Source organism: Ammospiza nelsoni, chromosome Z (assembly GCF_027579445.1).
Source record: "Ammospiza nelsoni isolate bAmmNel1 chromosome Z, bAmmNel1.pri, whole genome shotgun sequence".
In the NCBI taxonomy this organism is placed as follows: domain Eukaryota; kingdom Metazoa; phylum Chordata; class Aves; order Passeriformes; family Passerellidae; genus Ammospiza; species Ammospiza nelsoni.
Genome location: NC_080669.1, coordinates 22,260,762 through 22,280,727, shown reverse-complemented (window position 1 = coordinate 22,280,727; position 19,966 = coordinate 22,260,762). Strand labels below are relative to the sequence as shown.

Here is a 19,966-nt window from a genome sequence, read left to right as displayed (position 1 = left end):
ATCTATCCAACCTGTCAGAGCCACGTGCACAATGATGGCTGAAAAGCTCTGCAACACTGCAATGCTCATAATGATCCACTTGCCCTTTCCTGAGGAGTTCTGGTCCTTATGGGCCTTGCAGTAACTCTGGCCCAACAGGAGAGATGTCATTGCATGCTAAGACTCCGGTGTTTTAACTGCAAAGATAATGCAGCTGTAAAGAATGACATGTAGACTTTTGGAGGAGACTCTTATAGTTTTTCCACATTATTCCAGGCACATGATCCTCCAACACAGGGATTTTGTTCTGGCCTTCTGTTTTTTCAGCCTGTGTTGCTCGTGTCTGGTAGGGCCATGGCATGCCCAGAGCCTGCCCCAGGGCTCTGCATGACCATCCCACTGCGCTCTGCCCAGGCATGGAGCCTTCTCAGCCTGGATCGAGGGACAGACCTCGAGCCATGTTCTGGGGACATGTCACGGTGCTTGCTGAGGCCTGCCTGGCAGCCACCTCACACAGCTCCACAGCCCTCGGGCACGTCCCAGTGTCCTGTGACACCTCCTGGCTGCTCCCCAAACAGCTCGGTGCTTTTCTACAGCCACGCAAAGCAGAAGGCCTGAAGCTACCTTTTATCCTTGTGCAATGCATTTCATCCACATCTACAGATTCATTCCATCAGCTCTCAAGAAAGACTGCTTTACCTACCTCAGGCTTATGATTTTACCATTACAAATCTCTCATTCATATACCTTTAGAAATGTCTATAATTAGTGGATCTAAGTATGAATCTACTGATTCATTCCTTCTTACAGACAACTCTAAATATCTACATACCCTATGCATGAGCTGCATATAAATATTTTGATATCTGAGTACTTCCTGGTACAAGGACGCAGGAGCTGCAACACTGAACAAAATGGCATCTCCCTCCCACAAAATGGTGGCAGGAACCTTCCAGCCAGGGCTCCGGCCCAGGAAGCCTGGGCAGCGCGGGAGGCGCTTTCAAGGCCAGGGCCAGCGCTACCCAAAGCCCTCCCAGCCCCCCAACTCACAGGCCTGCACACACTTGGGGCTTCTCCAGGAACACCCAGCTGCGCCCTTGGGACCTTGGGGAGCGCCAGGCACAAGTGCTGCGGGGCAGGCTCTGTGCTCCCAGCTGGGCCTCCTCCTCCCAGGCGTCGCTCACCGCAGGGACACTCCCACCACGGGAACCTCCCTGCCACGGCCGCACACCAAAGCCACGGAGCTCTCGCGCAACCCAGCAACAACCCTGCTCTCCAAGTGTGTGCTGCACACAGGCTCCACTCCAACCCTGAGCACAGCACACTGGTGCACCTCAAACGCCTCGTCCTCGCCCCCAGCAGCTCACGTGCAACATGAGCACAGCCAGTGCTGCGGGACAAGGCCACCTCACTCTCCTCAAGACCCTCCAGCTCTAGGCACAGCACCAGAGTGCCCCTCCTCCAGCACACCAAGGCCAGTGACTGCTGCCCACCTACCTGCACAAGGCTCTCTCACATCTGCAGCGCTGCCACCAGGGGCCCCATGAGAGGCTGGTGTGCCCTGTTCTCCCCAAAGAGACCCTCTCCCATCACCGCTTCCCTTCCTGGGGAGCTCACCAACTGGGCAACAACACACCAACTCCAAAAGGAAGAGAAATGCCAACCTCAGCACATTTCAGATGCCACTACACACACTTCTGGCTCTCCCTTCCTGCACCCAACCCCACGACGGTCCAGCTCCGGGGCCACACAAGGAGGCACAGCATCAAGTCCTCTTATGCACCCTTCCTTGAACAGTTTCACTTTATGCACGCACAGCACTTCACTAACCCAGCCGCACCTCTTGCTCTGTACGCTTATGGTCGCACACAGGTACACCCATGTCCCTGCACCCAGACAGACAGCACGGCCAGTACGCCTCTTCACACACACGTGGCCCCTGAACCCTGCCATTTCTGCCCTTGCCGCTCCAGCGGGTTTCACCCACCGATCCTGCAACAATCCCTCAGCAGCAGCTGCCCTCACAGCCGCCCTCTGCTCAACACAGGCACTGCCCAGGAGGAGCAGCACACACTGAACCTGCACATCTCCACACAGCAGTGGGCAAATCTACACTGGGCACTTGCATCCTTCTCTTATCCTTTCAGAGACCTTGCAGCTGGTGCACCGAGCTTCAAAGAATCAGGAGATGTGACTGCTACCTGCCAGAAAAAGACTCAGGAATTCTCCACCTATTGGACCCACTCATTTTGGAGATGTCTTGCACCACAGAAATGCAGAAGTCTCATCTTGGATTTAAAACTTTGATGTTAAAAGCATTCAAAATCCTGTTCTCCTATGTCTACCTGTCCATCATTCCATCCTGAGGTTGTCACAGGTTCTTTTGGTTGCTGCAGCATGAAAGAAAATGAGGAGAGTAGACCTGCACTGTCACTCGCAGTACTTTTGGAAACCTGGCTGACTTATGCAGGTTTTAGTCCTGTGCAGTCCAACAATCCATAACCACAGTGTACTTGGGGCACTTTGAGAAGTAAAAAAATGTCAAAAAAAATAGTACAAAGAATCTTTAAAGAAAGAGCTTCAGCCATAAGCTGGCTGCAGCACACATACCCCCTTCTAGCAGTTGAAGACAGTACTGTAACAATATGCATATTCTAGAAGCCACTTAGGAGATTCACAACTGTATTGTGATTCTGTAATATATTGGAAATGCTACAGTCTGCAAAATTTAATGTGCATGTTTACTGCAACTGTCATATCTCCCTAATAAATGGAAAGCCCTTGTAAATTAAAATAGCCTCAAATGAGTAAACTTTGTATTAAACATTGGATCTTCAATGTGCAGATTTTCTAAAAATGCTTTGTCAGAGCATACTGGACACTGGCAGCAAGCAGTCTCTGGAGGCTGCAGCAGTCACAGCAGAAGGTGGGAACCCCCTGCAGGCCCCTTGCTGAACCCTGTGAGGTTCAGCAGCTCCACCACTGTCCTGGCATGTGCCCCTCTGTGGGGCCAGCCTCTGGCTTTGGCAGACCTCCACTATTTGGTGACCACTCAGCTTGGCCTGATGCTTCTCCCACTCTGGCTGTCAGAAGTGACCATCTACAGAGAGAGGAATGCTGTTGCAGGCAACATGCAGGGTGGGAGGATCCTTTGATAAAGGAGCAGCTGAGCAGCTCTCCATAACTAATAACCCCTTGCATGGGGAACAAATCAGCTGTGTCCTTGGAATGCTGGACAGCACAGTGAAATCTGAAGCTGTGGGTCTACAGATTTCAAGAAGGCCGTAGTGCCCAAGGTGCCTATGCAGATGCACACCACCTGGAAATTGGCAGCAACCTGGATATCGGCTGGGCAAGCAGAGCCCTCCTGAGCAGGGCTGCAGCCCCATGGCAGTGCAGGCAGGCACCCACCAGCAGCTCCTCAGTGGGACATGCAGCTGTGGAGTGGTTTTTGTACAAGGTGACAAGAGAGAGCTCCACCTGCAGAACTAAATTCAGTGGGTTTTGGTACTCTGAAATTGAGGCATTTAAGTGAATTAATTAAAGATCTGCAGGAGTACTGCATACAGTTCTGGTGCCCTCAACCCAAGAAAGACATGGAACTATTGGAACAAATCCAGACGAGGTCCACAAAGTTGCTGAAAGGACTGGGGCACTTTCCCTATGAAGACAGGCTCAGAAACTTGGGGGCTGAAGAAAACAAAGTTGTATGGAAACCTCATTGCAACCAGTATCTGAAGGGTCGTATGAGGAAGCCAAAAAGGCACAGTCAGGAACTGCAGCAGCAGGACAAGCATAATCAGGTACTAACTGAAAGACTGGAAATTTAGGTTAGATATTAAGAGGAAATTGTGTGCTGTGAAGGCAGCGAGACATTGTGACAAACTCCCCAGAGAGGCTGTGATGCCCCAACACCGGCATCTTTCAAGGCCAGGCTGGATAAGGCCTTGAGCAACGTGTTCCAGTGGGAGGTGTCCCTGCCCATGGCCGAGGGACTTGATCATTACGGCCCTTTCTAACCCCTTAACATTCTATGATCCTCTGCAGAAGAGAATTTGACGCTCTAACGGAGCTGTTATTCCTCAGCCGCTCCCTCTGGAAGGCGACTTTGGCTGCTGCCTTGTGACAGGACTGAGACTTCATCGGTTCCGTAAGACGGCGGCAGGGCGGCCTGAGGCGGCACAGGCGCGGCCGGATGCCAGCCCCGCCGAGCCCAGCTCGGGTCCCGCCCGGCTCCCGCGGCCGAGGGCACACGTGGCCCTTGACGGGAGCGGCACGGCACGGCGCTGCGCAGGCGCCCGGGGCCGGAGCGGGCGGGGCGGAGGCGGCGGTCGGGCCGGGCGGGGCGGCCCGGGCCGGTTGGGCGGTGGCGCGGGGAGCGGCCGCGCAGCCCCTCATTCCGCGGCCCCGCGCAGGGAGGCGGCGGCTCCGCCCGGCTCCGGCCCGGCCCGGCCCGGCCCGCGGCGGCGGCGGCCCGAAGAAGCTGTGGCCGGTGCCTGAGAGTCCTGGGTGGAGGAAGTGGAAAGGAAGGAGTGGAGCCCCGCCGGGCGTAAGTTCTCGCGGTCTGAGGGAAAAGGCAGCGCGGAGGGACGGGCGCTGCCAGCCAGCGGGGGGCTGTTCCTCCTCAGTGCTTGCGCGGTGACAGAGAAAGTGTCCCGTCTTCAGCGGGTTAGTGGATGCTTTCTGCCTTCGGAGACGCGTTCCCCGGGAGAGTGTTTGTAGTCTGCGGAAAGCGAGGCTACCAGGGGGTGCATCCCCTCCCTGCGGGAGAGCTGTCCGCATTTCCTCTTTTCCTTAGCCTGGCTAATGATCCCGAGCGCGGATCATCCGTTCTGAGCGTTCCGAGGGAAGTTTCGGTTCACTTGCTGGCCGAGGTGGTTTGAACGATGTGCGTTGACTTAGTGATGATGAGGCAGCTCGGGCTCCGTTTCCAGTGAAGTGTCCTGCTGTCTGGAGGCAGTGAACCGCCGGGAAAATGTCATAACTGCTGAATGACCTCATATTAAAGCAGCTTAACTCAAAAACGATTTTTAAAAATGCTTCGGAAGCTACTCTGAGCTGTGTAGCTTTCTGTTAATGTATCGATGTTGTCACCATTACTGCCTTGCAAGTCTGTGTAATTGCTGACTATAGGAATGGGAAGATTGTAAGGTGTGGGTTGAGACTGGATTCAGTTTGACCTTTGTACCCTAGTACCTGTCGACTCGTTTAACTTGTCCTCGTGACTACTCCTTACGATACAGTTTAGGAGATGGACTTTATAATATGCTGTTTGCTATTTCTGATATATTTCAACTATTGCATTGGTATGCAACTAACATGTCTGATATTGAAATGATGTCATGCCCCCGTGATCCACAGTTTCTTCTTTTAGTGTAGTTTTTCTTCGGAATCAACTTTTTAAACTGCCATTCCAGGTTATTTTATATTTTCTTCATCACTCCTTGATGTAGTGCATATACCGGTAATTTTACCTGAGTAGGAAAATAAACTCAGAAGGTTTAGGCAAGAGAATTTTCAAGAGCCATGTTAGCCAAATAAGAAATTATGTCTACAGTTTAAAAGAGACAGTAGGAAAAAAGGCCTCAAAATTTTCCTATCAGCTTTTCCATGTTTCTAGAATGAATATAGCTTGAAAAACGGGTATAGACAGAAATGCATTTTTTGCTCCATTGTTCTCAATGCTTGAGTGTTTGGGATTATTTATATGATCAGGACTTTACATTACACAAAACTTACACAGGTTTCTGTGGCACATGATGTCATTTGAAACTGAATGAGTCCAAAGGAGATATATGAAACTCGTGTGTTTTTTTCTTCTGGCAGGTAGCAGTCACATCTCCTGATTCTTTGAAGCTCGGTGCACCAGCTGCAAGGTCTCTGAAAGGATAAGAGAAGGATGCAAGTGCCCAGTGTAGATTTGCCCACTGCTGTGTGGAGATGTGCAGGTTCAGTGTGTGCTGCTCCTCCTGGGCAGTGCCTGTGTTGAGCAGAGGGCGGCTGTGAGGGCAGCTGCTGCTGAGGGATTGTTGCAGGATCGGTGGGTGAAACCCGCTGGAGCGGCAAGGGCAGAAATGGCAGGGTTCAGGGGCCACGTGTGTGTGAAGAGGCGTACTGGCCGTGCTGTCTGTCTGGGTGCAGGGACATGGGTGTACCTGTGTGCGACCATAAGCGTACAGAGCAAGAGGTGCGGCTGGGTTAGTGAAGTGCTGTGCGTGCATAAAGTGAAACTGTTCAAGGAAGGGTGCATAAGAGGACTTGATGCTGTGCCTCCTTGTGTGGCCCCGGAGCTGGACCGTCGTGGGGTTGGGTGCAGGAAGGGAGAGCCAGAAGTGTGTGTAGTGGCATCTGAAATGTGCTGAGGTTGGCATTTCTCTTCCTTTTGGAGTTGGTGTGTTGTTGCCCAGTTGGTGAGCTCCCCAGGAAGGGAAGCGGTGATGGGAGAGGGTCTCTTTGGGGAGAACAGGGCACACCAGCCTCTCATGGGGCCCCTGGTGGCAGCGCTGCAGATGTGAGAGAGCCTTGTGCAGGTAGGTGGGCAGCAGTCACTGGCCTTGGTGTGCTGGAGGAGGGGCACTCTGGTGCTGTGCCTAGAGCTGGAGGGTCTTGAGGAGAGTGAGGTGGCCTTGTCCCGCAGCACTGGCTGTGCTCATGTTGCACGTGAGCTGCTGGGGGCGAGGACGAGGCGTTTGAGGTGCACCAGTGTGCTGTGCTCAGGGTTGGAGTGGAGCCTGTGTGCAGCACACACTTGGAGAGCAGGGTTGTTGCTGGGTTGCGCGAGAGCTCCGTGGCTTTGGTGTGCGGCCGTGGCAGGGAGGTTCCCGTGGTGGGAGTGCCCCTGCGGTGAGCGACGCCTGGGAGGAGGAGGCCCAGCTGGGAGCACAGAGCCTGCCCCGCAGCACTTGTGCCTGGCGCTCCCCAAGGTCCCAAGGGCGCAGCTGGGTGTTCCTGGAGAAGCCCCAAGTGTGTGCAGGCCTGTGAGTTGGGGGGCTGGGAGGGCTTTGGGTAGCGCTGGCCCTGGCCTTGAAAGCGCCTCCCGCGCTGCCCAGGCTTCCTGGGCCGGAGCCCTGGCTGGAAGGTTCCTGCCACCATTTTGTGGGAGGGAGATGCCATTTTGTTCAGTGTTGCAGCTCCTGCGTCCTTGTACCAGGAAGTACTCAGATATCAAAATATTTATATGCAGCTCATGCATAGGGTATGTAGATATTTAGAGTTGTCTGTAAGAAGGAATGAATCAGTAGATTCATACTTAGATCCACTAATTATAGACATTTCTAAAGGTATATGAATGAGAGATTTGTAATGGTAAAATCATAAGCCTGAGGTAGGCAAAGCAGTCTTTCTTGAGAGCTGATGGAATGAATCTGTAGATGTGGATGAAATGCATTGCACAAGGATAAAAGGTAGCTTCAGGCCTTCTGCTTTGCGTGGCTGTAGAAAAGCACCGAGCTGTTTGGGGAGCAGCCAGGAGGTGTCACAGGACACTGGGACGTGCCCGAGGGCTGTGGAGCTGTGTGAGGTGGCTGCCAGGCAGGCCTCAGCAAGCACCGTGACATGTCCCCAGAACATGGCTCGAGGTCTGTCCCTCGATCCAGGCTGAGAAGGCTCCATGCCTGGGCAGAGCGCAGTGGGATGGTCATGCAGAGCCCTGGGGCAGGCTCTGGGCATGCCATGGCCCTACCAGACACGAGCATCACAGGCTGAAAAAACAGAAGGCCAGAACAAAATCCCTGTGTCGGAGGATCACGTTCCTGGGGACTTAAGTTTTGTTTTCTCTCTGAAGAGTCTGTGGAGTCGAGGCATTGTGCACTTGTGGGTAAGACGTTGCATGCCCCAGATGCATGCTGTTTCCATGGTGGAGTGGAGACATGAGCGCTAGTGAAGGTGCTGGCTCAGGGGCACCTGGAGCAGCTCCCGTCTCTCTAGAGGGACACCCCGCACCACAGAGTGTGGAGTGCTGTGACAGGGGGTGGTGATTGTATCCTCTCTCACTTTCAGTGGAAGTTTTAACCCTGTAGGTAGTAAGGTGTCATCAAATCACAAAATACCCTGAATTGGATAAAATGACCCACAGAATCATCAAAATCCAACTCCTTACCCTGCACAGGAAACTAAACTAATCACACTGCTCTGCTGTCACTGCTCACAGGAGTACCCTGTCACTGCTCACAGGAGTGTAAATATCAGTGTCTGCTGCTCCTCTTACCCTCACAAGGAAGTTGTAGACTGCAATGTGGTCTCTCCTCAGTCTTCTTTTGTCTAGACTGAGCAGACCAAGTGACTTCAACCTCATATGGGTTCCCCTCACAGCCCTTCACCATGTTTGTTCCCCCTCTTTGGACACTCTTGACAGCTCAGTGTCTTTCTCATACTGTGGTACCCAAAACTGCCCCCAGCACTCAAGGTGAGGCTGCCCCAGTGCAGAGCAGAGTGGGATAATCCTCTCCCTTGCCTGGCTGTGATTCTGTGCCTGATGCACCACAGGACATGAGTGGCCCTCCTGGATTCCAGGGCACTGCTGACTCATGTTCAGCTTCCCATTGGCAGGACCCCCACGCCACTTTCGATGGTGCCTCTCTTTCCCCAGCCGTACACACCTCCAGAATTGCCCTGTCACAGGTACAGTATCTAGTACTTGTCTGTGGTGGGTCAGTTGCTTAGCAGCACCCACCCCTCTTCTGTGCATGTGGTCTCTCGTGATTGTCTGGCAGAGCCAACCTGTGCATGATGGCTGCTGCACTCCTTTGTCAGCACTTTTTGACACTGTCATGCCCTGTGTGTTCCACATTATGCTTGTCTTGCACTACCATGGCCCTACAGGCCTACCCAGAAGTATCACAGTCTCCAGACTGAGTTGTTGCATTCTGGTTTTTTGAGGGAGAGAGCTTGAATAGTAAAACCCAGTGATTTTAGCCTGTATGTAAAAATGCTTTTTTTTTTTCTTTTGGAGACAGGGCTGTAGGTGAAGATGCAGGAACCAGAACTTGTTGCAAAAGCCCTGCGAGCTGTTCTTCATGCTTTTAAAAATGGTGTACGTTTGTCAGAACTTCAGAATGAATACAGATCCCTGACCAATGAGTTCATTCCCTTCAGGCACCTAGGATATGACACACTGGAAGGCTACTTGGAAAGTATCCCAGGAGTGGTCAGAATGGAAGAGAACAAAATGGGAGAGGTAAGAATCACAATTGAGAATTACGGTTCAGAAATGGGTTTTGTGTTTGCAGAATGTTCCTGGTTCGTAGTTTTGCCTCCTTTAGTGCTGTGGATTTCTGTAGCATGCATATGGTGCACTAATTCTGGGAGAGGTGGAAGCTGAGACATAAGATACTAAGTGCTCCTTATTTTCCTGCCTCTGCATTCCAGACCCAAGGTTGTGTATTCAGAAATGTAAAGTTTCAGGGCTTTTTCCTGGAAATGTGAATTCTGTGTGGAAAGATCACTTGTGTGACTGTGGAGATCTGGCCCCTTTCTCAGCATTTCTGACTTTAGAGGAGAGACTAGTGGCTTGTCCTGGGACCTTAAATAAGGTTAACTTGTGTGTGTTAATCATCTCTTCTCAGTGGGGTTTAGCATCAATTTTTTTCCCTACAGTAAAACTCTTTGGTGCTGTTGCTTATAAGCCTGACATTACTTGCTTTGGATTTAGCAAGTCCAAACAAATTCTTTGGACTTAGCAAGTCCAAACAAATTCTCGTTTGTTATGGATTGCAGTGCAACACGACTGCAAATATGTACTGAAGTGACAAAGAGCTCATGCAAGTGAGGTGCCTTGCTGCAATATTTGCAAGTGCCTCAACATTTGGCAAGCATGTGAGGGATAAAGGGTCGTCACATAGATCAAGGAGAAGCAGATCTTAGCAGAGGATTGGTGTGGTAGAAGAGTTTTCCCTTATTCCTTGCTCTTGCTGCACTAGCCTGTGTCTCGCGGTGGCTGCCACCTTGGAAACAGCTTGCCAGGACCACAAACCTCCTTGCCCAATAGTCTGGACTTCTGGTTTGAAGTCAGAATGTGTTCTCTTGATAGCTGGTGTAGCTGTGTGACTTGCAGATGATCTGTCTGGCAAGCTTGAAGCCTCTCCCTCGTTGGAGTATGGTTCTGGGTTCCTGAAGTCTTTGTAGCCTGAGGCAGAGCAAAAAGCTAGTGGATATTTGGCAGAGTGTGTGGCTGTTATAGCAGGTCTGAAGAGACAGGACTTAAGGCTGAGATTCCTTGTTTGCTTAGCTGGATTGGGACGGCATCTGTGAACTCAGAGCTAGTTCTCCCTCATTAGCTGTCTGGTGAGAATACAGTGAGAGGTATCCTGAGTTTTGTCCTAATACCTGGAGATGTGGCTGTTCTAAAGCAACAGGTTCTCTTTCTGCATTTTTACATCAGAATTTGCCTATTTACAGCAGACAAGCAAGTTTGGGATTCTTTTTCTCCAAAGTCTGCCTCAGCTGCAGCTACGTTAGTAACAGGGTTGCAGGTACCTCAGGTCTGGGAACATTTGTGATCCTGCAATTAAATGCTTCCTCGTGGTGGTTCTGGCAGATAGCCATCTGTTTCTAACTAGGGCCTTGCAGGGTGTAATCTGGTATCCTCCCATTCCCCTGAGAGCCTTGTTTATCCACTAATGCGATGTGTGCTGAGAGCCTTGTGAACTCTTGGATAGCACTAGGGGCAGTGAATTCTTTGCGGCAGCTGTTATAAGAGAGTGAAATGTGGCTTTAGGATGTGAAAAAGGAGAAAGTCAGGGGTCTTGAGGTACTTGAGAAGGACTCACTCTAGTTCAGAAGTGCCAGCTGTGCTCTGCATGACTGAAACAGCTGAGAGGAAGTGCCTTGTTGAACACCTGGGAGGTGGGAAAGGAACACCTGGGAGGTGGGAAAGATTGAGCCCATGTTGCTGTTTGATGGCACTCCTCTTGCCAGTGTCCACAGTGTGGACATAGCAGACATGAAGCAGAGAGTGGCAAGCATGACTATGCACTGATGTGGGCTGCTAAGCTGCCTGGGACTGCTCCCATGTGCTTTCTTGTTACAGGCTATATGTCATTATAATAAGCCTGTTCTCTTTGTTCACCTCTCTCTAGAATACCTGAGCTCCATTATAGGCTGATACTGTAGCTCAGAGTTCACACAAGGCCACTACAAGAGCATGCAGTCAGCCAGTCTCTCTTCACAGCTCTGGAGTACTGTGACCTCCAAAATGTCTGTCAAGACCCTTGCCTCTTCCTTTAATCCCCTTACGGACAGTGGGGCAGGACAGCAAAGACACGCACATCCAAGGGTCTGCTAGCAGCTAGTGATCATGGCTGCAGTCTAGATAGTCTTAAAAGGACTTTCCTTACTGCTAGGTCAGCTGTCCAAGACACAGCTGTCCAAGAAATGCATTCAAAAAGGAATAGTATAAAGTAGGCAGTAAATAATACAAATTGATCTCGAAGTGCCACATGTTACGTGCTGCCTTAAGTGTTTGTGGGAGTTGAATATTAGCTAGGTAACTGAGGCTGAACAAACATTATCTTGGGATGACAATGATATAAATTGTGCTTTGTTCCTCTTAATACTGAACACTAATTTAGCTGTCTTGAATGTGGGAAAGATTAAATCTGATGACTTTTTCTTTATGCAGTAGCTATGTCCTCCAGTTTCCACAGAAGATAAGAATTAAGTTAAGCATACAGAAAGCACTGAAAGGGGACTCATTGAAATACTTGCACCTCCAACAGGTGGTTGCATCATTTCAAGGAACCCTACTTTGCTTTACCTCATATTCATTTATGAGAAGTGTGTTATTGCACTTTCGTCTAAGAAAACTTTGACTTCTGCTTGAATAATAAAGTCCCTTCAAAAGGAGAAATTTGAAGACTGCTTTGCTCTGCTCATCTAACCCCCATCTCTTTTTACATCTGAATTCATTTTAATTCAAAGCATTTTGTTAAACTTTATCCTTGTGAAACAAGGGAAGGAAATGCAAAAAAAAAATATTTAGAACATTAGTGACAGGAAAAACCTGAAATGTACCAGAGATGTGAAAATGTTCATTTATAAAACTCTGATAAACTGTATAGGGACAAAAATCCTTTTATATTGAGACTTTGAACAAGTGATCAATCAAAGTGATCAACAAAGGTCAAGTGATCCATCTCATGCATCCATTCCTGTTAGCTAGGAGTTTGAGGAAAGCTTCTTTTCTGGAAGTGGGCACAAATGGGAACCTCTCTGAAGAGCCAGTTCATGACTGTCCACAGCTTGGGCTACAACCAGAAGAAACTGGAGATCTTTGTGTTGTTCAGGGCTGTGATCTCATTTAAGGTCACGGGGAGTTGTTGCAACAGGTCGCACAACCAGCATGCTGCTGTGGGTTGACACTGGCTGCTGAGGAGTTATGGGCTGCAGTGGTGGACAGGAGGAGTTCCTGTGGGACATTCCCAGTTTGGGAGCAGCAGGGATGCCAGGAGCACTGTCTTGGGGCAGATGATGAGACAGGAAGAGCTTATGAGTAGTGGACAGACCAGTGTATGGCAGCGTGGTGGCTATCTGATACAAATATCTTAAGTGGGAAGAAGTGGCAGACAAAGCAGATGATGCTTTCTTTTGACAACCACTGGGGGGTTTGGTCCACTGCCATACCTGCTATAGGGACAAGACATCCAAGTGTGAACAATCCAGGATGTTTCTGGGGTCTGCTGCTCCCAGCATCCTGACACATGCAATGAATCAGTGAAGAGAGGTGCTCTGCTGGACACAGTCCTTGGAAACAAGGAACAATTGCAGATGTAAAGGCTTGGAAGAACCCTGTCTGTGGCTAGATGGTGTCTGTGGCCCTGAAAGGAGGGAAACAAAGCAAAAAGTAGAATCAACAGTGCAGGATTTTGGGAGAGCAGATGTTGGCCTGTTCAGGAATCGCCTTTAGAAGACTCATGGAATACAGTCTTGAAGAGAAAGATCCAGGAGAGATAGTGAGCTTACAAGAATTGTCTCCTCCAGTTTCAAGAATGGTACGTTCCAATAGTTGTGGGAAAAAGCAAAGGGGGCAGGAGCACTGACAGAACTGAGCCATAAATGCAAGCATGCATGAGGTGGGAGCAGGGAGAAGGAGCCTGGAAGGATTATACACATGCTGCCTAAACAAGCCTACATGGACCTAAGCAAGACTGTGTTTACTATTCATTATTTGAAGACCAAGACAAAGTGCTGTCCCCTTGAGAACAGCTCCCAGAGCACTGCCAGTTCTGAGTAAATGCTTCCAAAAAGAGTCCTTAAAATAGCTGGTTAAGTGCACAGGCAATTGGAGGAAACAAGGACAGGGATATAGGGACAGCAGAAAAGAAGAAAGAAGGTACAGCAAATGAAGACTTTCAGCCTTTTGCTGTGTTTCACTTCACTAAAGCCTTATGGAGTCCATGCTCAAACTGTTGAGCGCAGGTTGTTGCACAGATCTGTGAAAGGGTGAATAGTGAAGGATTTCAGGTTCACCTTTCACAAAGATGGGTTATGATGCAGGTACAGCCTGCTGTATGACAAAGTCTCTTAAACAAGGTTGGAGAAGGTACACGTGATTGAAGAAGGAGTGCCTAACTTAAATCTACTATTGCGAGCATGCACGCAGGAGGTAGAAGCAGAATTGGGTGAGCTGTAAAGGGGTATAGAGATACTATGGAAATAGGCAGAGGAAAGTGCAGGGCAAGGAAGTCCTAATCTTGTTGGGGGAGGATTAAGATAGGGGGCATTTGGAAAAACTGAATGTGCATAAGCCCATGAATTTATTGCAGTGCACACACAGGTGTCAGTTACCTTGGAAAGGTCATGGTAATTTGTGGGAGGTTCTTGAGGACTGAAAGAAAGCACCACCCTTCACTGGGAAGGGTGGGATGGGAAGATCAGCCTGACATTGAACTGTTGGAAAGTTGTTGAGCGTCTAATCCTACAAAGCTGTTCGCTGTTCCAGCCACTTGAAAGACAAGAAGGCAAGTCAGTATGGATTTACAGAGTGAAAATCATATGTTACAAACAAATACCCTTCAAGTTGAGATGATTGGTTGAGTGGAGACCATTGGATGTGGTTTAACTGAATTTTGGTAGGGCTTGGAATATCCTCTTCTGTAACAGTGGCACAAAACCCATTGGGAGACCACTTAAAAGTGATGTGCCCTGGGAATAGATGCTCAAGAACTGCTCTGTCTAACGTGTTCATGAATGACCTAGGTGATGGTACAGAGATCATCCTCAGCAAGTCTGTGGATGACGGGAGAAACCGATAGAGCAAATGAATGTGCTTGTTGTTCAGAGAGATTTCAAGAAGCTGGAGAAATGGAGCACCAAGAACCCTATGAAGTTCAGTATAGGGAAATGCCAAGTCCTGCACCTGGGGAAGAAAAACCCCATATTCCTGTATAGTTTTGGGGTTGACCAACTGAAAAGTAGCTTAGCAGACAAATGTCCTGGAGTTCTGGTGGGTGCAGAGTTCATAGTGGGCAGGGTGCCATTTGTAGCAAGGGAGACGAACAGCATACTTGGATTCATTAAGAAGAGTTGCCAGCACTCTAATGGGGGTGATAATTCCCCTCTGCTCAGCAGCAGTGAAACCACATCCTTTTCTAAGCTTCCCAGAACAAGACTGGCATGGCCACACTGCAGCAAGTTCACGGAATGATTGTGAAGATTATGAAGGTGCTGCAGCGTAACGTCTCTGATACAGGGCTCAGACAGCAGGGATTGTTTGCGCTGGAAAAGAGAAAGCTCAGGGAAATCTTATCCTTATGTCTGTTAAAGGGAGTAAAAAAACCATGGAGCCAGACTCCATCTCCAGTTCTCATTGGTATTCAGTGAACAGACAAGAGACAACGATAAAAGAGTGAAATAAAAGCAGTCCCATGTAAACATTAAACAGCCCACCTTTTTTACAGTGAGGCTGGCTAAACAGTAGAAGAAGTTTTCCAGAGTGGTTGAGAGTTCTTCATCCTTGAAGATATTCTACCACCTAACTAACTAGGTCTAATTGATGCTGCTTTGAGCAAAGGTGCTGTATTACATGGACTGTAGCAATGTTTTCCAGTCTTAATTTTTCTGTGATTCCTGGCATTTAATCACTATGGTGGTGATACTGCTGGATTGCTGTTTTTATCAGTGCAGCAGGTACACTGTCTGATCCGTAAGTAGGAGTTCCTACGGTAGGAGAGCTCTCCCTCAGAAGGAGAGGCCTTCCTGGTGTTGTAATCTTCACTGCAGTGTTGTTCCTGCCTCTCTGCTGGGGCTCTTCTCCGTTCTCTGCAGCACAGTCCTTCCTGTCTTCTCAGGGGCTCCTCCTGGGCTCTTGACCCACCCCTTTTATCCCAGCTATCTTTACAAGCCACAGCTGCTGCCCAACTAAGGACTTCACAGCTGTGACTCATTTAGAATAGCTAGGACCCACCAAATATAATATAGATATTCACAAGGACTCCTACTATACTTCACTTGTTGTATTCTTGTTGTTGTTATAACAATACATATATTCAGGCCCCCACATCCTGGCAGTGGCTCTGTGCTGAGCCAGCCCAGCAAAGGTGCTGGGTTTGCCAAAGAGGAGCTCATTCTTCCCTGGAGAGCACTGCTGGAGGGGTTGCCTGGTTTCTAGTGTCGTCATCCATTGCCCTTGTTTTCCTGGGCTGTGTGGGTCACCCTAGAACAAGAAGAGGGATCCCTGGGCCAAGCTGTTGCTGCTTAACAATCTCTTTCTTTTGTTGTTTTTCTGCTTTGATTGTCCTGTCTTAATTGTGAGAAAAGATCCTTTTTGAAGCTGCTGTTTGGTAAATTTCAGAGATGCTGGTGAAATCCCTGAGTTTCTCTTGCCCTGCTGCTGTGCAAAATGGTCATCTCTGAGGTTCCTTGGGGGCGATGGCTAGCAAGGTAGCAGTGCTGGCCCCATGGCACTGTTGAGAAAGGGGCCCTTTTACAACCTCTACCACCACCACAGAACATGACTGTGACCCCAGACTTACATTTTAACTTAGGGCTTTTGTGGTACTGCCTGTGTACTTATGGAGTCCTGGAGGAGTACTCACCCAGCTGCCTTTGCAGCAGTTGAATGGCCCAAAAGTTTGGGCTTTCATCTTCTTTTCAGGCAAAGTGCATGCTAGGCACATGGTTTGGTGTCTTGCCAAGGCAAAGTTCCTATATCCATCCATGGGATGGCCTCGGGTGATTGGATGTTGAGGCAAGAGGTCATGAAGTTGAGCAGGGAGATACCTATGGGCTTGTTCAAGGCTGGGCTGTTGTTGGGGGCCAGCCCAGTGCCTGTGAATGGTGCAGCCAGGATAGTTGTGCAATTTCTTCAGTAAGCGGGGCAAATGCAACCCTGCTCCACAGGGTCACCGTGGTGCCAGAGCCTCTAGTGAGCCTTGCCAGAAAGAATAAGGACAGGCTGCAGCCCCATGGCTTCCCAGAATTATAAAGCAAGATGGTGGGCCTGTGGGATGGGAGTTAGAAACCAGGCTGTTTCTCAGAGGGGCCCAACCTAATGTGGAAAGGTGATGCAGAGGCTCTGGCTGTGTGGTTTGCTGATTTTTGAGGTTCACGGAGATTTCTTCTGAGGTTTCACAAAAGGAGAGTGAGATCTCCAAGATCTGTGTCTGCTGAAGCCTTTCCTGAACCGCCTGCTGGCCTGCATGATTCAACAGCTACAGGCTTGGAAAGGGATACAAATGATTCTGAGGGCTGTGGATGAGCATGGGTCTCACTGACTGCTTTTTCCCCTGTCCTCTTCCTGCTCCAACAAGGTAATTTGCCATGCTGTTAGTTGCAATGAAACTGTACGAGTTGCTCAACTGGTGGCCCGACAGAGGAGTTCCAAGAAGAAAACAGTCCGGCAGGTGAACTGTCAGATGAGGCTGAAGAACACATCACCAGTCAGTTTATCAGGTAAGCCATAGGCATCTCTAGAGGGCCTGCCTTTATGAAAGAACTGTTCAGCTGCTGCACAAAAGTCATGGCTGTGAGGGTGTGTCACCTGCGGCCACAAGTTACAGGGTCCACATGGAGAGTTCTTGGGAGGATGAATGTTCTTGACAAGGATGCTTTTATCTGAAAGCCATGATCTGAGAGAAAGCCCTTTTCAGGTGTGTATGCAAGATGTAAATGATTTTGGAAAACAAAGTCCTTGTAGGATGTTTAGCTTCACTTTCACGTGCTCCTGCTTCTGTGAGGAACACAACTGAGATGCAGGCAAGAAATGTGGCAATGAGCCTGCATGTTCTTTAAGGCTGGCCTTGGCCTGTTGTGAAGTGGGAGGATTGAACGATTCCCTCACAGTGAGAAGGAGTCCCTGTAGCTGTGGCTGTTTCAGCAGCTCCTGTCGCTGATGCCAGTGCCACAAAAGTTTTGATGCCCATTTTTGGCTCTTTTTACCTCTTACCTTTTGCATTAGCTTGTGTAGCAGTGTTTTCCTAAAGTATGGGTCAGGTTTTCCTCACTGCCATGCTGTTGTGACTGTCTGTGGAATTGATTCCAGGATTAAGCCCAGGCAGGACCTATTTGCTTGGAGGTTGGCAGCTTGGAACAACAGTGGGTCTTCTAGTTTGTGTGTGCTCCCCTGTTGTCTGTAATGAAGTGTTTGCTGCTTCTTGCTTTTCCACAAGGATGCCAGTTGGGAAGCTGAACTAGTGGTTCATATCACAGTTAAATGACAGGGATTATAAAGGCAGGTTGATTCACTGTCTTGCACATCAATCCCCTTGGAAGTGTTTGAAACCTCCAACACTGATGTGGCAAATCCAGCATATAAACAGCAAAGTGACCAAGAGCTTGTTTATCCCAGTGTGGCCTGAATGCTGGTGTGTTCCTCTGTGGGTGTAACTTGGTCACCTCTGCTGTTGTGGTGGGAGTTCAGGTGCCCACAAACCAGAGTAGAGAAGGAACCCTTTGGGTGGCAGTACAGGAGGTGCCTGGGGAGGTGGAGGTAGACTGGGTGAGAAGAGTGCTACTCATGGTTGCATCTGCAAACTCTTTAGGAAAGCCCAAAGGAACTTTGAGGCAGCCCCGGTCTTTGAACATGCCAGAAGAAGGCAGTTCTAAGAGGCCTGTTCCTCGCCTGCCCCGAGGCAGAGAAGTGGCATGTGGAGGTGTGAAACCTGTGGTGGAGAGTGCCCGATCTGCCTTACCTTCAGCTGCTGGGAGTGGACCACCTAAAGAAATCCCCATGCAGAGGCATGTCACTGTGGTAAACAGGTCAGTGTGTGTGTGTGTGTGTGTGTGTGTGTGTGTGCACAAGGGGAAAATGAAGTGTGATGGACACTTGGATGCTGCCATGCAAGCAGTGTCCTTTGGGATCCAGTGGGAATCCAGGCCCCTGCCCTTGCAGCAGGTGAAGTCTGAATATGGGATGGTACCCAGGAAGGAGACAGATGATGTTTTGCCTTTTTGGGTGCTATAGCTAGCCTGTGCTTTTGGCCTGTTCCCATGTTTTGGAGAAATGTGGCCAAAGGTGTCACAGCAAGGGAGCGTGGAGCTGTTGCCTGGCCCAGGAGGGAGCTATTGTGGCCAGTGTGACAGAAAGGAGGAGGAACAGATTTGTGTGCAGGGGCAGGTGATGTGTGTGTTGAGGGTGATGGTTGTGCAGGTGGCTGTTCTTTCCCTCTTGCCTGACTCTGTGTTGCAGTGTCAGTGTTTGTGCCCTGTCTCGGCGTGCTGGGAGCCAGGAGCCGGCTGACCGTGTTTGGGTGAGCTGAGCTGAGGGCTGGAGCTGCAGTTCTGCTGGGCTAGCGCTACATGCTGCTTTTCAGCCCCGTTTGAGCCTCTCTAATCCCGGGGCCTTAGTCAGCTGCTGCCCCATCATTTCTTTCTGTGTTGTTTTTGGCCGCCCTGGGCCGTCAGCTGACGGTGGTGAGAAGGTGTTTGCTGCTGCCCATTGTGGCTGTGCTAAGTCCTCCGGAGCTGTGATTGTGGCAGTAATCCTCTGCAGGGGGAGGGCTCCGGCCCGGGCTGGGTTGGAAGTCAGCCTGGCGTTGAATGGAAATGCAGTGGCGTGCCACTTGCACGGTGGCGTATCTGTGGAGTGGCCCAGAGCAGCACAACAGCTTAATCCTGCTGTGGTTCCTGCTGTTTCTGGAAGATCCACAGAAAGCAGGCATGTCCTGCCTCACCCACCTGCATGAGTTCCATGTGCCATCCGGGGTCTGTTGTGCAGAGAAGGACCAAGCTATCCTGCTGTGACTCAGAAAGGAGTAGGAGCATCTGTGCTTGGGCCTTCCTTTTTCTGTGTGGGCAGATGAGTTGCATATTTTTAAGTGGCACTTCTCTAAAAGGCAGAGGCACTTTGCCTCAGGCAAAGCAAAAAGAGCACTTAGAGTTTTCTCCAAATTAGTTACTATAAAATACAGGAAGTATTTTATAACATTTCAAGATTTGTAATGTGTGAAATAAAATTAGGTAGATGTCACCTCTCTTGTGGCTATTCCTAATGTAGTCTGCTACATCTTGTATTATATTTATTCATCTCTGGCAGTCTCTCCTGAACTCCTTTTAGGTAAGTTTTCTGCCTTTCTTTCTGTTGTCTCTTTCTGCCCTGCACTGTAGGAGAAGCTACAGGCAAAGTCTGCTTTGGCCCATCTGTTTTTGGAGGAGGAGACATCTTGTGCTTTTGTAAAGAGTCCAAATGCTATCCTGTTAGCTTGAGTACATAGTGAAGGGAGAGTTCAGAGAGATGCGATTCATATTCCATGTGAATACAAGGTTGTGTGTGACTGGATTAATTTGGTAGTTTGTTTCAACTTGGCCAGTTTGAGGCAGGGCTGGCAAGATCCATGTGTCCTTGCTGCTGGGGACATTTTGTACCTCCTATACCATTGTAGTTGCTTGTAATTTGGGAATTGCTGGAGGGAAGGCTTCTTTGAGCCAGGAGGTCCTGACTTCAAAAAACAGTGTGCAGTGAGTGGAGTTTTGAACAGCATCCCCAGAAATCCTGGGCTGACAGCAGCCTCATAGTTATCTGGCATGAGCTTGAGGACACTATTCCAGCAGGGAT

General features: G+C 49.5%; 1 protein-coding gene across 4 annotated transcripts in view; it reads left to right on the top strand.

Moving 5' to 3' along the window:
* The first annotated feature begins 4,323 nt into the window (after nt 1-4,323).
* Nucleotides 4,324-19,966, top strand: part of TDRD7 (tudor domain containing 7) — a 46,625-nt gene continuing 30,982 nt past the window's right edge. Inside the window, exons 1-4 of one of the 4 annotated variants that reach the window (XM_059492812.1) lie at nt 4,324-4,528; nt 8,934-9,154; nt 16,725-16,866; nt 17,955-18,171. In XM_059492812.1, the coding sequence (XP_059348795.1) occupies nt 8,948-9,154; nt 16,725-16,866; nt 17,955-18,171 (566 nt within the window). In that variant the 5' untranslated portion in view covers nt 4,324-4,528; nt 8,934-8,947. Of the gene's footprint in view, nt 4,529-8,401; nt 8,599-8,933; nt 9,155-16,724; nt 16,867-17,954; nt 18,172-19,966 lie in introns of those variants that run through there. The other 3 variants (XM_059492814.1, XM_059492811.1, XM_059492815.1) reach the window with 3 other exon arrangements.